The following is a 14,762-nucleotide window of genomic DNA, read 5'->3' as shown; positions in this document are numbered from 1 at the left end:
GTATTAGAGAATTACCAGAAGTCTTTCAATCCTCATTAGGAGCAGGAGCAATTCAGCGTGTATCTGAACTAAAAGCAAAATATCTTGACTTCACAGAATGTTTTTTTTTTTTTTGACACATTGAAAGAAAACTTTTAAAGGAAATAATGTTATTAGCATATGCTCTGTTGTGCTCTTAATCTTCTTTCTCTCTCAGCTTTCATCCCGCTCGCCCTCAACCGGCAAAGGATCAGACCACCAGCGACCATTAGCAGAAAAGCAGCAAACATAATTCTGTCCCCTCAGATGAAGTGCTTATTTCTAGATGAGGCTTCTGCAAGCTTTGGCCCAGAATCAAAAATAGCTGCATTTGACAGATAGATGAAAGGAGCTATGACATATTTTAGTCTGCTGTATGAATTTAAAGTTTCTCAGTTCCTCCCAGGCGAGGAGTGTCTAACTATTCTCCATCCATCTTCTCTGCTCTGTCTACAACTTGTCCTCCCTTCTGTCAACTTCCTGATCCTCTGTTCTCCCTCTTGTCCCATTGGTTATCTCCTGATGGGTCATTAACTACTAAACAGGAGGCAAAGGGACCAAGAGAGGACAGGGGGGCTTCTTAAGGTTTTTGTCTAGTCTGCAATGATAAACGGGCTTTAAGGGAAGGAAGCATAGAGAGAAGATGAGATGTGGATCAGGCGGGGCTACAGGGTCTCTTTCCCTACATTTTGTAAGGGTAAGTGGAAATCAATGGGAATGATAAGCATCTTTCTTTATGAGGCATGAGGCATTGGCGCAGAAATTGGATAGGAGAGACGTGGATTCACATAATATCTCTAAAATTACCAGAAAATTATTCAAATATTTCATGCAGGGAACTTTTTCTTTGCAACTCATGTTTTCTGAAACGGCAATAATAGTCTTACTTCTTCTCTCCACGAAATCCCTGCGAGCTCCTCTCATCCTTAAACAATTAAAAAAGCTTTCAAACGATGCAGAGGCCGTGAAGCCCTCCACTAATGACAAGTTCAGAAGAGTGTTTGGGTCACTGAGGTCACGCTCAGCGGTTTGCTCGCTTTATTGCACGTTGCTGCCATCTAGTGGCAAAACATAAAGGTCTGCCTCTGCAGCATGGTGAGCTTTACAAGTTTGTTTTTCTGAAAATGTCTAAATCAGTTCCAAAAGTACAGATGCTCGTTTGTCACGACTAATCTATCTCCAATAAAGAATGTTAAACACTGATGAGACGATGAGTGCCTTAAAACTTGAGCATGAATTGTCACAGTCAGACAATCTAGTTCCTTTGTGTGCAACATCTGCAGACTCTTTGATGTTGGGGACGGAGGTCGACCTGCAGCAAGTGGAGAGCAGTGTGTTTGCCTTGGAAACTGTGTTAAAGGCATGGCTTCAAGAACAGGGAGGAGACAGAGAGCATCTCCGCCTCCTGCTGCCAAGCCCCTCTGATAATCCCGTTCCAGGCAAGACATCCAGTCACACACTAACACACACAGACACACATACACATATACCTTCTTTGGTTCATTCAAATCATGAATGGATAGGATTATCGTTAACACACTTTGTTTTGTACCAATCTCTAATGGCAATTGGCACAGTGTGTGTGAAGTGTGACATGCAGGAGCGTCTGATAAGCCCCGCCCTCATCCCCTTGACCCCCAACCTGGGAGTGAAGACTGAGAGCATTCGCGACTTCCTTCCCGTCATTAAGGGCTTGGCCAATCAGAGCCCCGCACCACAGAGGCTGAAAGCGATCAAGTAAGAGTTAGCATCGGTGTTCGAGGCCAGAAAAACACCAAGAAGTGCTTTTAACTGTGAAAAGTTCTGGGATAAACATGCAAAAGCAATGCACATGAACACTAATATATCTTTCCACAGTATTTTGTATTAGTTTGGTTGTTTTTGTAAAGTTTTAATAAACGCACCCATTTTTTTTCTGTCACATCCACCGCTCTCTGATTTTTGGACTGCTGAAACTGTGGGAGGGAGGATATATATGGGCCATGTGCCATGCCTGTACTGTAGTGTATTTCCAGAAAAATTCCCACTATCTATGAATGGCTTCTTTCTGATAGCAGAGGGAAGTGTAATATTTCTTAGATGAAACTCTATCTCATCAGAGCACGCTTTGTTCTACTCTAATGCTTGACGTATCACAAAAGAGACCCACAGCTGAGTGGAAAAAAAAGCTCCACACCCAAAAAGAAATGTTTTCTTAATTAATTTAAAGTCTCAGATATAAAAACTGGTGCGCAAGGAAAGGGTAGGCAACCAAACAGCAGCAGAGAGCTCCAAATGGAAGAAAATCTGGTTTTGTTGAAGCTTGATTGATAGATCGCAACACTTCCTACTGACAACAAACACAAAACAAAATACGGATTATTGTATTAAGAGCTATAATGATGCTTTATTCCACACACTTTTGTACAGATGTAGGCATACAATAGATGGCAAAAGCTAGGTTCCCATTCCTGTTAAAAAAAACTTCCCAAAACTATTCAAACTATGGCAAACATAAACAAATAATCTTGTCTAGATGAATCAAGAATTTACAAACCCAAGTTATTGTACCTAAAAAATGAATTTAAGTTGGAAGGGCCTACATTTTTATTTCTGTTATTTCGTTTGGTGTTATGTCTTATCAATGACTTATCATACTGTCACTGTTTGAGTACAGTTTCAACTACTCATGACAGACTGATGGATCAGCAGCAAACAACTTACTATTGTTCACAAGCTGATGTAATTTCTTCCCGAACACACACACACACATACAGAATAGCATCACAGGCACATCCTGATGCCGGTGGCAGAAAGCAGAAACCGAGGTAGAATTTGCATTCGTTAACTTCATCCCTGCTTTGCATTATTTTTGCATTTTCTGGCAATAAGAGCTAGTGTGTGTCTGTGTAAGAGAGTGTGTTTGTTTAGAGTGCCATTAAGTTATTGTGCTCTAAATGTGTTTTACATACACATGACTCATGGTTTTCAGCGGACTATTTTGAATAGGAAGTCACACTGTTCACCTTGGCAGGGGTGATGTCACTCTCTGTGGCTCTGCTCGTGATGTCATCCATTCTGCTAAAGTTAAAAAATATTGTAAACTCGACTTTTCTGTCATTAAGTCACGTATTTTTCTCTTCCGTTGTAGAAGCATCTGTCCATCCTCCTTGTAAAGCAAGCCAATTGTGTGTTAATGTGTGCTGCAGGGTGCTGCGCGCAGAAGGAGTATGTGAGAGTGTGTTGTACGGCCTGCCGCTGGTGATCCGCCCCACCACCTGCTGGCAGCTGGACTGGGATGAGATGGAGACCAACCACAGCTTGTTCCATGCTCTCTGCCACACTCTCAGGGTGTGTGTATTTTTTTAAATTTTTTTGTTGTAAAGTGACCTTTACATTTCAGAGTTTTTAGCAACAGAATCTGGCAATTCCCATTTTGTCTGTTGACGTTGACAGCTGCACCTGTACATTTTTTGAGCATTTTTCATAGTTATGCAGCATTTTGTCCTATGTTTGCAAATCTGGTTCCTGTTGAAATTTTGACACTTCAGCAAATAGAAGTCATGGCAAATTTGAACGATCACTCAGACTGTTTCCTCTTTAAAACATGCATGTTGCGGAACTTATGAAGCAACTTACCTGCACCATTCTAGAGAATGCAAGTACTTCATTGTACTCTTATATCCAACGACACACAAAAGTATCTAAATCAAACTTAAAATGAATTAGCTCTGAAAACAAAGTCAATATTTCTATTACTTCAGTTCTCTGATTGGTTGATTTGTTGGCCCTCTGACTGGTTAGAAATTGATTGTTCTTTTGTATTTGTATTTATTTATTTTCTTTTAGAGTCGTGACTTGTTCCTGCTGGTGCAGGTGGAGCCTGATCAGAGGTCTGCAGCTGGAGGCTCAGGTCTGGTGTTTTGATCAGAAGGAGTGAAATGAAGTCCTGTTAGGCGGTTTATAAGCCTTTGCGCGTGCACTCATAGACTCTGTGTCTGTGTGCAACACAGGTGTGTATTCTCACTATATCCTCCAGCCCTCCCCATCTCTCTCCCTCCTCCTGAAGCCGGTCATCTCCAGAGAGTTGTTGCTGCCCTGCTCACTGCCTGTCCCAACTCAGGACCCAGCACCTTCTGCCATGCAGACTGTACAGGTTAAATGACCTTTTTTTTCTTACAGACGTTAGAGTGAGGCGTATAGAATGCAACAGACAAATTACCTGTGGATGCGCTAATAGAGAAACTGACAGGGCTGATTGTAGAAGCAATGTAGTTTAAGGGACCTACAAAAAGTGATACAGGTCCCTGAGAGTCAGCTGAATTGGAAGAACAAAGTCTAAACCATTAACACTTTTGTCCGGATATCTTGCTGGTGTAATAACCTGGCCAAATGAGGAGATAGAAGCCATTGCTATCAAGAAAGCTCCTTGATAGCAATGGCTATCAATGGCAATGGCTTCGTCTACTCGTTTTGTCTTTGTCTATTGGATGTGTTTAATTATTTTGTTTTTTGTATATATTTGTGGCTTACTTATACCTACACCATTACAAGCTCAAACCACATAATTACACACATGCATATGACACACTAGCATTTGCAAAGAGTACTTTAACTTATTTGATTTCATCATGTATGATCTTAAAATAGTGTCATTGAATGTGAATGGAATACATAATGTTATAAAGAGGAAGAAGACCTTGTTAGAAATGAAAAAAGAGAAGGCGGATATAATTTATTTACAAGAAACGCACTTGGAGAAAGAGGAACATGAGAAATTAAAGAAAATAACGAATAGTAAAGTATATTATAGTTCATACAACACAAAGCAAAGGGGAGTAACAATAATAATAAAAAATCACATTGCTTTTGAAATGGAAGATGTTTTCACAGACAAAGATGGACGATATGTTCTCGTGATAGGTAAACTAGAAGGGATACAACTCTCTTTTCTAAACGTATATTATCCACCAGATATTGGTATAGAATTTATGACTAAGTTAATAGATTTATTAGTGACAAAAGCAAAAGGAATAGTTTTACTAGCAGGGGATTTAAACCTGGTAATGAATACTAAATTAGATTCAACAAGTACTAGACTACACAAAGCCGAAAAGAACGCTGATTTATTAAGGAAGGCATGTCTAGAATTTGGACTGGTAGATGTATGGAGAGAACTCCACCCAAGTAAAAAAGAATACACTTGCTACTCAGGAAGACATTCTGTCTATAATAGGTTAGATTATTTCTTTATGTATAGAAACAATTTTACATTAGTTAAATCATGTCAGATTAGCTCCATAAATATCTCAGACCACGCAGCCATCTCTCTGTCCTTAAAACTTAATTGCAAAAAAGGTAAATCCCTGTGGACATTTAACAATTCACTTCTAGAGGAAATAACATTCATAGAAAAAATGAAAAAGGAATTACAACTGTATATAGAAATAAACGACACTCCAGATGTAGATCCAGTTACTTTATGGGAAACAGGGAAGGCTGTATTAAGAGGTATAATAATATCTTACACTTCAGCAAGGAAAAGATCTAAGGACGCATTAGAAAAACAATTACTTCATGAAATAAAATGTTTAGAACAACAACATAGTATAACAAATAATAAAAAGGTCAAACTTGAGTTAGATGAAAAACGGAAAAAAATAGATAAATTACGCATGATGGAAATCGAGAAACTAATGAAATTTACACAACAGGAACGGTATGATGGTGGACCAAAGGCATTAAAGGTACTGGCATATAAATTAAAAAAACGGCAAGAGAGGTCACACATAACACAATTAAACACTCGTCAAAATAAAGTTATAATGGATAAAGACGAGATTGCAGAAGAATTTGCTAAGTATTACGAAGACCTCTATAAAACAGAGACGAAAGTTGATAATGAACTAATTCAGAACTATCTTAAAAAACTTGAAATACTGAAAGCAACACAAGCCAACAACATTACATTAACAAAGCCTATTACACTTGAAGAGGTAAATGAGGAAATACAAGGTCTACAACAAGGAAAAGCACCAGGAGATGATGGCTTTTCAAATGAATTTTACAAAGCTTTTAAAGATCAACTTGGCTACCTACTGGTAAGAGCTTACAATCACGCACTTGACACAGGCAGATGGGCTCCAACATGGACATCATCTATTATCACTTTGATCCACAAAGAAGGAAAAGACCCGAAAAACTGTTCATCCTACAGACCAATATCCCTATTAAATACAGATCATAAAATACTAACATCAATCCTTGCCAAACGGTTAAAATACATTATCCCTAATCTGATAAATACTGATCAATGTGGTTTTATCTCAGGTCGTCTCCTGTCAGACAATATACGACGAACACTAAACATAATTGATTATTCAAATAAAAATGAAGAAAATCTTATTCTATTGACATTAGATGTAGAAAAAGCTTTTGATTTAGTTTTATGGCCTTTTATGTTTGAAGTAATGTTGAGTTTTGGTTTTGAAGAAAAATTTTGTAGATGGATTAAAGCAATGTACGCAACCCCGGTCTCAGTTGTTAAGACAAATGGTACATTATCAAGACGGTTATTAATTCAAAGAGGAACAAGACAAGGAGACCCCCTCCCTCCACTTCTTTTTACTTTTTATATTGAAATTCTAGTAATAGCTATAAGACAAAATAAAAATATTAAAGGGATTACAATAGGAAAGGAAACGCATAAACTAGCACTATTCGCGGATAACATAATACTCTACTTGACCTCCCCAAAAGAATCACTACAACACCTGATGGGAGAAATAGAAAAATATAGTAAAATTTCAGGATATAAAATTAATAAAAGTAAATGTGAAGCTTTAACTATTGGTAGGGAAATGGATCAAGAACTAAAGCAATATTATAATATTAGATGGGACTCACAAATAATAAAGTACTTGGGTATCTACATTAGCTCGGATTTGAGTGACCTGTATAATAACAACTATAACATCTTAGAAGTGAAGATAAATCAGGACTTCAATAGGTGGAAATTAATCCCTGATGGAATTTATAGTAGGGTAGAGACAATTAAAATGATGGTGCTTCCACAGATTCTCTTTTTATTTCAAGCACTTTCAATTTCAGTACCACCAACATTTTTTAGAACTTGGAATAAAAAATTTGCAGATTTTATTTGGAATGGCAAAAAACATAGAATTAAATATGAGATATTAACTCAACCAAAAGAAGAGGGAGGTTTAGGGGTTCCACATATACAAAAGTACTACTTCGCAGCACAAATCTTAACAATAATGAATTGGATGGGAGAAGAATCTGGAATAAAATGGATTAATATTGAGAAAGAACTGTCGAATGGGTTACTTGGCTCTTTACCTTTCCTTAAAAAAGAGACACAAAAACAATATCTACTCACATTTTGTATTAGAAACACAATAAAGACTCGGAGACAATTATGCCATCATTTAAAAATTCATAGCGAAAGCGTAAAGCTAAGAAAAATGAGATATGACCCAGATTTTAAAGCACAAAAAGATGATAGCATTTTAGACGCTTGGGCAAACACAGGATTGACCGTTTTTGATGAAAACATAGTAGTTTCATTTCAAACTCTTGCAGAGAGATATGGTTTATTACAAAAACACTTTTTCAAATATCTACAGGTTAGGAGTTATATTCAACAAAAGGCTGAAAAGGAAACAAATGATGTTTTAATTTTTTTGTTAGAAAATAGAAACAAAAGTAGAAAGGGAGGTGGTCTGGCGAAGGCCTACAAAATAATACAAAGAATGACAAAAATAAAGTGCAATGCAAAAGAAAAATGGGAGAATGAATTACTTACAAATATTACAGATAGTTCCTGGAGAGAATCATGGAAAGATCATTTCAAAACAACTCAGTCAAAATGCTGGAAGGAGTTTGGCTGGAAAATTAACCAAAGATTTTTTATGGTGCCTAAACAATGTGCTCATATTTCAGGAGCTGACATAAATTGTTGGCGAGGATGCGGAGAAGAAGGTACGCATACACATATACTCCTTACATGCTCTTTAATAAAACCATTTTGGGAGGAGGTAAGGCGAGCTATTACATATATTTTTGATCTTAAACAACCTTTAACACCAGTAAACATACTAGGCATCGACCTACCAAATAAGATAAAAAGAATATACCGTAAACATTTTCATCTTCTAAGACTTACTGCACTAAAGCAAATTACAAGACTATGGAAACAAAGTAAACAACCAGAGGTTCAGCTATGGCATAAAACAATAGAAAGTGTTCTGGAAATGGAAAAAAATATATTAATTTCTAGAAATTGCTCAGAAAAATGGAAGGAAATGTATCCAGACAATCTGTGCAATAAAATGCGCCTATATCTTGAAAACAGAACAACAATATAGGCTACCAAATCTTTCATGAAGATGTCCACAAAGCTTATGCATACCCCTACACACCAACTCACTATACCGGCACATACATATTATTCAATACAACACCTACACTACACACACACACACACACCTACAGGTACGCCACTAAATTTATTTATTTATTTATTTATTTTTTTCAATGATGTCATGTCGTGTGTGTGTGTGTGTCCCCTCTCTCTCTCTCTCTCTCTCTCTTTCTTTCTCTCTCTCTCTCTGCCCCATTTTCTTGTATGTTCACGTGTTTGTCTATGCGTCAACTGTCTAGTGTCATTTGTGCATCTTTGTGGGAAAAAAAAAAAAGTTTATATGGTGGTATGTTGAAATATAATGGAAAAGAACTGTAGTTTTGCATGGGCATACACTGTGAACTGGAGGAAGAGAAAGGAGGGGAAAAAAAAGGAAAGAGGAAAAAGAAAGGAAAGGAAGAAAGGAAAGGGAAAAAAAAAAAAAATTATATATATAAATATTTTTTGATGATGATGATAAAAATGTATATGTTGTACAACTCTACCAATAAACAAAGTAACAAAAAAAAAGAAAGCTCCTCACAATGTGTCCACATTGTGAGGAGGACAAAACAACCAATATCCACGAATACATCAGGAAAATAACCCACAATGATGAATTATGAAGTGACTGATCAATGAAGGAGGGGAGGAAGAGAAGGAGCCATTAAGGAAGGATAAACCTCTGCACGCCATGTACCACCGACAGAAGGAAGAAGTGGCTGATATTGAGAAGTCCTGTCAGTGGCTAGAAGAAGCTGGTCTAAAAGACAGTATGGAGGCGCTAATCAAGCAACCAGGGTCTACCACACCCGAATGGAGCCCAGGTGTGGGCTGTGCAAAGAGGCCTCTGATACAGTCCAACAGATAGCATCTGGGGGCAGACATGGAACGCCATAACCAAGTGGCAGGAATAGTGTACAGGAACATCTGTGCTGAGTATGGGTTGAAAGTCCCAAAGCCAAAGAGGGAGATTCCTCCAGATGTAGTGGAGAATGACAGAGCTAAAATCCTGTAGGGCTTAAACTGGCGATGGCTAACCAACCAGACAATGTGGTGGTTGACAAACTTCAGAAGAAGGCAGAAGTGATAGATGTAGCAATTGCATGTGACAGCAACATCAAGAAGAAGGAACACAAGATGATTTTTTTTAAAAAGCAGGACTGAAAGAGGAAGTTGAATAGATTTGGGAAGTGAAGACAATAGCGGTGTCAGTGGTAATCGGAGCACTCGGGTCATGAATTCTAAATTGGAGTGGCTCCAACAGATACCAGGAACAACATCAGAGATCCCCGTCCAGAGGAGCGCTGTGCGTGAAACAGCTAAGATCCTGCGTGGAACCCTCAAGCTCCCAGGCCTCTGGTAGAGGACCCCAAGCTTGAAAGGGCCACCGCCCACATAGGGGCGAGTGTGGAGGTATTACTGGAAACAAAAGCTCTTACATCACCACAAGTCTATATCATTGTCCTCTGCTATTATTTCAACCATAACATGGATGACTTGACCGTAACGGACAATAACAGAAACACCTCTCATTCTTAGCCCTTCGCTATAAAAAGCACATATTCCAGTGCATATATTATATCGAAAATCGCTTAAATTTGCCCACCTTTATCCTTGAAAATGATAATTACACAGACCTTAGTACTGAATAGCTTGAAAACGTGTTAAGATGTTATGCTCTCAGTGTTTTTGATAAGACATTCTGAGATGCTAGTGGCGTTCAAATGGTTGAGTGCTTGAGTAGAACGTGTTTTTCTGTGTGTGTCAGGGCTGTCTCACTCAGCTGGATGAGGAGTTTGTGTTGAACCCGCTGTCACTGAGCAGTAACCTCTACCAGCACCTCAGGAGCAGAGGCCTGCTCTCACAGCCACGATACCCATACAGGTCAGCAGCACCAGGTGTCGTATGGAGCAGGAAGACCATCAGTTTGTGTACATCTTGTTACAATGTTAGAGCAAAAGATGGTGGTTGTAAATGACAGATATGTGGAGGATGTACAAGCTGATAACATAAGAAGACTCAACAAAGATTACGACCAGGATGCAACTAAATGAAAGATAACGAAGTGGCACAAATGATGATGATTAAAACAGTGTTGCTGGTGGTCGAGAGACAGGTGAGTAAAACCATGTGATGACTGTGATGTGCTTATTGTCCTGCTGCTGTTTGTGATTTCAGGCTCCAGTCAGCAGCTGCCCACAGAGAGCAGCCTCAGACACTAGAGAGCCCCAGAAACGTAGTCAGCCGGCAGCCCCGGCAGGTAAACACACCACTGTGAAGGTATCTGTCTGCTGAGCATGCTCAGGCTCAGGCTTGGCGTAACTTCCTCCAAACTTCTGACTTCCTTGCATACTCACTAGATGGCAGCATGTGGTGTATGGAGAGAGTTCAAAAGGTTGTACATGTGAGATCCAGATACTTGCAATCATCTTTGCAACTTTCTCAGTGCTCTTCGCAAACGTTAGTTTTCCATAAGTAACAGGAGGGAAACTGTTCAGAAGCAGCTGCTGCGTGCTTTGTAGATCAGATAACCGGACGACGTGAACACGCAGCATTTTCTTGCTGTGCTTTGATCCGGTTTGGATGTGCAGTTAAGCAGTTTAGCCCTGTGGATTCCAGATTACACGCTGGACTCACTGCAAAAGATCAGCTTGTTTTAAGGTCCAATGTATGTCAACATTTATGCTGATATATTGGCAGAAATGCAATGTAAAATGCAATGTAAAACAAGACATTTTGTTTTTGTTACCTAAGGACGAGCAATGTATATCTAAACACACGAAGTGGCTTTCCTTGCTGCTCTGCGTTGTTAATAAATAAGCCCAGAAGTTTTTTTTTTTTTTTTTTACTGCCACTTTGGAAGAAACTGGAGGGCAATAGATAACACAACATCACACATACTGTACCTTTGAATTAAGTTTCTTAACCAGCAGCACTCTGTCAGAATGCATTTCTTTTAGAGATCAGAGTAGTGGTCATTTAGCCATCCAAAAGGTCCCAAAACACACTGGCTGAAAGGCTGGATGGCCGCTACTTCTTGATCTCCAAAAGATAAAGGATCTTTTTATCTGCAAAATGAAGGGATAGAGCCATGGGTGGGAACTAGCATTGGGACTTAGTCTTGACAAAGAACCACAGACTGATTTGACATATCACAGCATTTTAATCTGTAACAGTAGCTTGTATTTTGTGGCGTATCTGTGTTTTTTTTTTTTTTTTTGCAGAATTTTACGATGATTGAGGCTGAAGAGTCAAAAAGACAAATTCTTTATTTCAATTACCTCTCAGCAAAATTGTACTTACCTTTACTACTTCTGCACAAGAGTCACCGTCACTGTACAAAAAAAGGATGAATCTGAAATCAGAAGTTGAGTTTTAAATGAGCCCAAAGCTAAAATGCTACTGCAGGAAGTATTGTTGAGTCACACCAAAACACACTTTATTCAAAAAAGTTCAAAGGTAGCTTTTGTTGCATAATAAATCACTAAAATGACAATACTATGAAAACCGTTTCTTCCTAGAAGAAAGTTCAACTGCACTCCTGTCGGGTCACATCTAAATTGTAATGGCTGCTGTGAAGGCAAATATCCTAACAACACTTTCATTCTGACTCGTACTGTGCTCTAATACTTCACACCATTAAACACCTACTTGGACCAGACCGTCTGAATAAAGCAGCTCTGACTTATAACAGCTTACAGTTTAACCTTTCATATTAATTCATTACGACCGCTGAGGCTCACCGAGGCCTGATGTGTATAGATGTGTATAGATGAGTGACTCATCAGGGCTGATAAGGCTGCTAACATGCAAATAGTTCACACAGAGAAAATGCTCAGCACTCTGCTTGTTTTGACAACTCAATATATAATGTTTATTTTAGCTTTTCTAATTTTTCTATCTGCTGTATAAAAGAGAGTGCTCATTTCTTTTTGTCAAACTTTCAAGACTTAAAGCATTACACGTCTGTGTCTCCATCCAGCTGCAAAACCAGGGTCGCCAGCATGGACCCAACAGCAAGGTCAGGGCCACCGTGGCGCCGCTGCCCTCTGCCGCCGCCTCCTCCTCCTCTTCGTCCCATGGACCTCCTCCTGCCAAGACCTCCCGTCCAGCTCTGAGCTTCCTCAGCAGCAGCCATCGGGCCCGGGCACCGATTCGGCAGGAGGAAGACAACAATGACAACAACTCTATGATAAAAAAGTAATCTGAAGGGTGAGTGGAAGGAAGAGAGCAAAACGAGGACAGAGAGCACATCCTAAGCTCTCCCACACTGATGTCCCAGCCTTCAAAGGGGTCTCAACACATTCAGAGTAAAACTTAGTCAGCACATAAGCACACATATACGCATGCATTTGGCTAAGTAGTCTCCATTGAAAAGCTTGTGAGCAGTTACGCAGCTCATAAAATGTTACGACTTTGTAAAGGAGGGGAGGATATTTTAATTTGCACGTAAATGTAAATGTAAAAGACACGGCAGCTTGCTGTGAGCAACACTTATCCTTCACACCACTCTGGATGGTTTCATTTGACACTTCTGTTCATCTCTATTTGCTCTCACCACACAAGCAGCATTGACAGCGTTAGCTGGAGCAGAATTTCATGAACCACCTAAGCACATGCAAGCGTGAGTGAGTGCGTGTGCGACAGAGAAAAGGAAGGTTTCCACTGAGTGCAGCAGCGTCGACCGCTGAGGCAGCAAACTTCCAAATGGCGCAGCACAAACAATGAAGAGGCAGGACAAAAGATGAAAAGAAGGGAAACGGCAGCACAATGAAAGCCTCAAACGGCAGTGGCAAAAAAACAAAAAAAAAAGGTGACCGATGTTGGGAGACCAAAAGGAAGATTAAAAACTGATGGATATTACAAAAGCACTTCCTGCCTGTTACAGCACACACAGTGCAGCAAGACACAATAGCACACATCATTTAAGACAACAGCAAAACAATAGTTCAGGCATAATGCACCAGACATGCTGTACAGTGGAGCTACGTGTGTACAAGCACTTAGACACACATATGCACATTCCTTCTCATTTTGCCCTTAAGCCCCGGTCTGAACACAGCTTCACTGTTTTAATGAGACAGAGAATAAAGCAGCACACAGAGGGGCCTCTCTGCTCTCCTTCACCCCCACAACGGGAGCCCGCTCTGTGGGTTGAAAGGCGGCATGAGGAGGGGGATGGATGGATGGATGGAAGAAGGACATAGATGAGAGAGGCTGATAAAAATCTCCAGTGTGTTCTGTGAAATTGCGAATATGAGTTTAGTTCAACAACTTTGCAATGGAGACAAATTTCGAGAGGTCGAGGGGGTGGTTTGAGTTCGCCGGGGGCATCGCTGTATTACATTTACACGATTCCCGTTTGTACGCAGATATTGGTCAGTTCGCTATGTTCACCGTCACTGTTTTTAATTTATTCCTTGTCACACACAGACTTAATGAGGTTCCCGCCATTCCGCCCCCTGATTGAACCTTTTAACATGAGGGACAACCCAACGACAAATGACTTCATGACGTTGTGATGTCACAGGACTTCCGCATTCTCAAATTAAAACCACAACGATGCTTTTGTCTCTGAAAAGCATTCCCATTCGCTCCCATTTTGCCCACTTCACTGTCCTTTCACTCCTCTCTCTTGGCTATAGTTCCTTATTAATCCCCTAAAGCACTGAGAAGTTGAGTCAACGTGTGTGCATTTCATCAATTTGTTCAGACAGAACAACAGCAGCCTCTCTGTCCTCAAAAAGGTCAAAGGGGTAAAACTGGAGTTCCTCTGTTTGACCTAAACTCTATCAGACACGCTCCACATTAAATGTCACAACTGTTAAAGATGAATAGGATGCTTTAAAGTGGGACTGTGTGGGTTTTCAGATTCACTCCTTTATATTTGAGTGCACGGGAGCTTTTTCAGGTGTAAGCAGGTTTTTTTTTTTACTCAGAGCAGTTGTCCTCTGAAAAAAAAGTTCTGTTTGGTTTGTTTTTTGGTTGTTGTTCTTTATGACTCCACCGCTCAAACATCCTTATCTCGGTGTTGACTCACTCAAGTTCCTGTTCAGCCTTCGCATTGTGTTTGGTTGGCAGTCTCAGTCTGATATTTGGCCTTAGCGACAAATGGAATTGACATGGATTGATGTCGTTTGTTCACGCTGTAAATGTTCTACCACTTAGGTGATGTTTGAGCCGTTATGCTTTATGGATTCATGATAAATATTCTGTCTGATTTGTTCCAGTGAGCTGTTCAATTTATTAAATTTGGTTCAATAAAAGAAACACTTGGTGGGAGGTTTATCGTGATAACATTTCTTAAGATAAAGAAGCCTTTGGAAAAAAAAGAGGGCAA

General features: G+C 39.6%; 1 protein-coding gene across 1 annotated transcript in view; it reads left to right on the top strand.

Annotated features, from left to right (window-relative positions):
* Nucleotides 1-12,626, top strand: part of m1ap (meiosis 1 associated protein) — an 89,006-nt gene extending 76,380 nt beyond the window's left edge. The window contains exons 6-13 of the mRNA XM_075450880.1: nt 1,302-1,457; nt 1,596-1,755; nt 3,207-3,348; nt 3,847-3,910; nt 4,011-4,153; nt 10,191-10,306; nt 10,601-10,682; nt 12,405-12,626. Coding sequence (XP_075306995.1) covers nt 1,302-1,457; nt 1,596-1,755; nt 3,207-3,348; nt 3,847-3,910; nt 4,011-4,153; nt 10,191-10,306; nt 10,601-10,682; nt 12,405-12,626 — 1,085 coding nt within the window. The remainder of the gene's footprint in view (nt 1-1,301; nt 1,458-1,595; nt 1,756-3,206; nt 3,349-3,846; nt 3,911-4,010; nt 4,154-10,190; nt 10,307-10,600; nt 10,683-12,404) is intronic.
* Nucleotides 12,627-14,762: the final 2,136 nt, after the last annotated feature.

The sequence above is a fragment of the Odontesthes bonariensis genome, chromosome 19 (assembly GCF_027942865.1).
Source record: "Odontesthes bonariensis isolate fOdoBon6 chromosome 19, fOdoBon6.hap1, whole genome shotgun sequence".
NCBI lineage: Eukaryota > Metazoa > Chordata > Actinopteri > Atheriniformes > Atherinopsidae > Odontesthes > Odontesthes bonariensis.
Note: the sequence above shows the minus strand (reverse complement) of the source record. Positions and strands in the feature narration are given on the sequence as shown.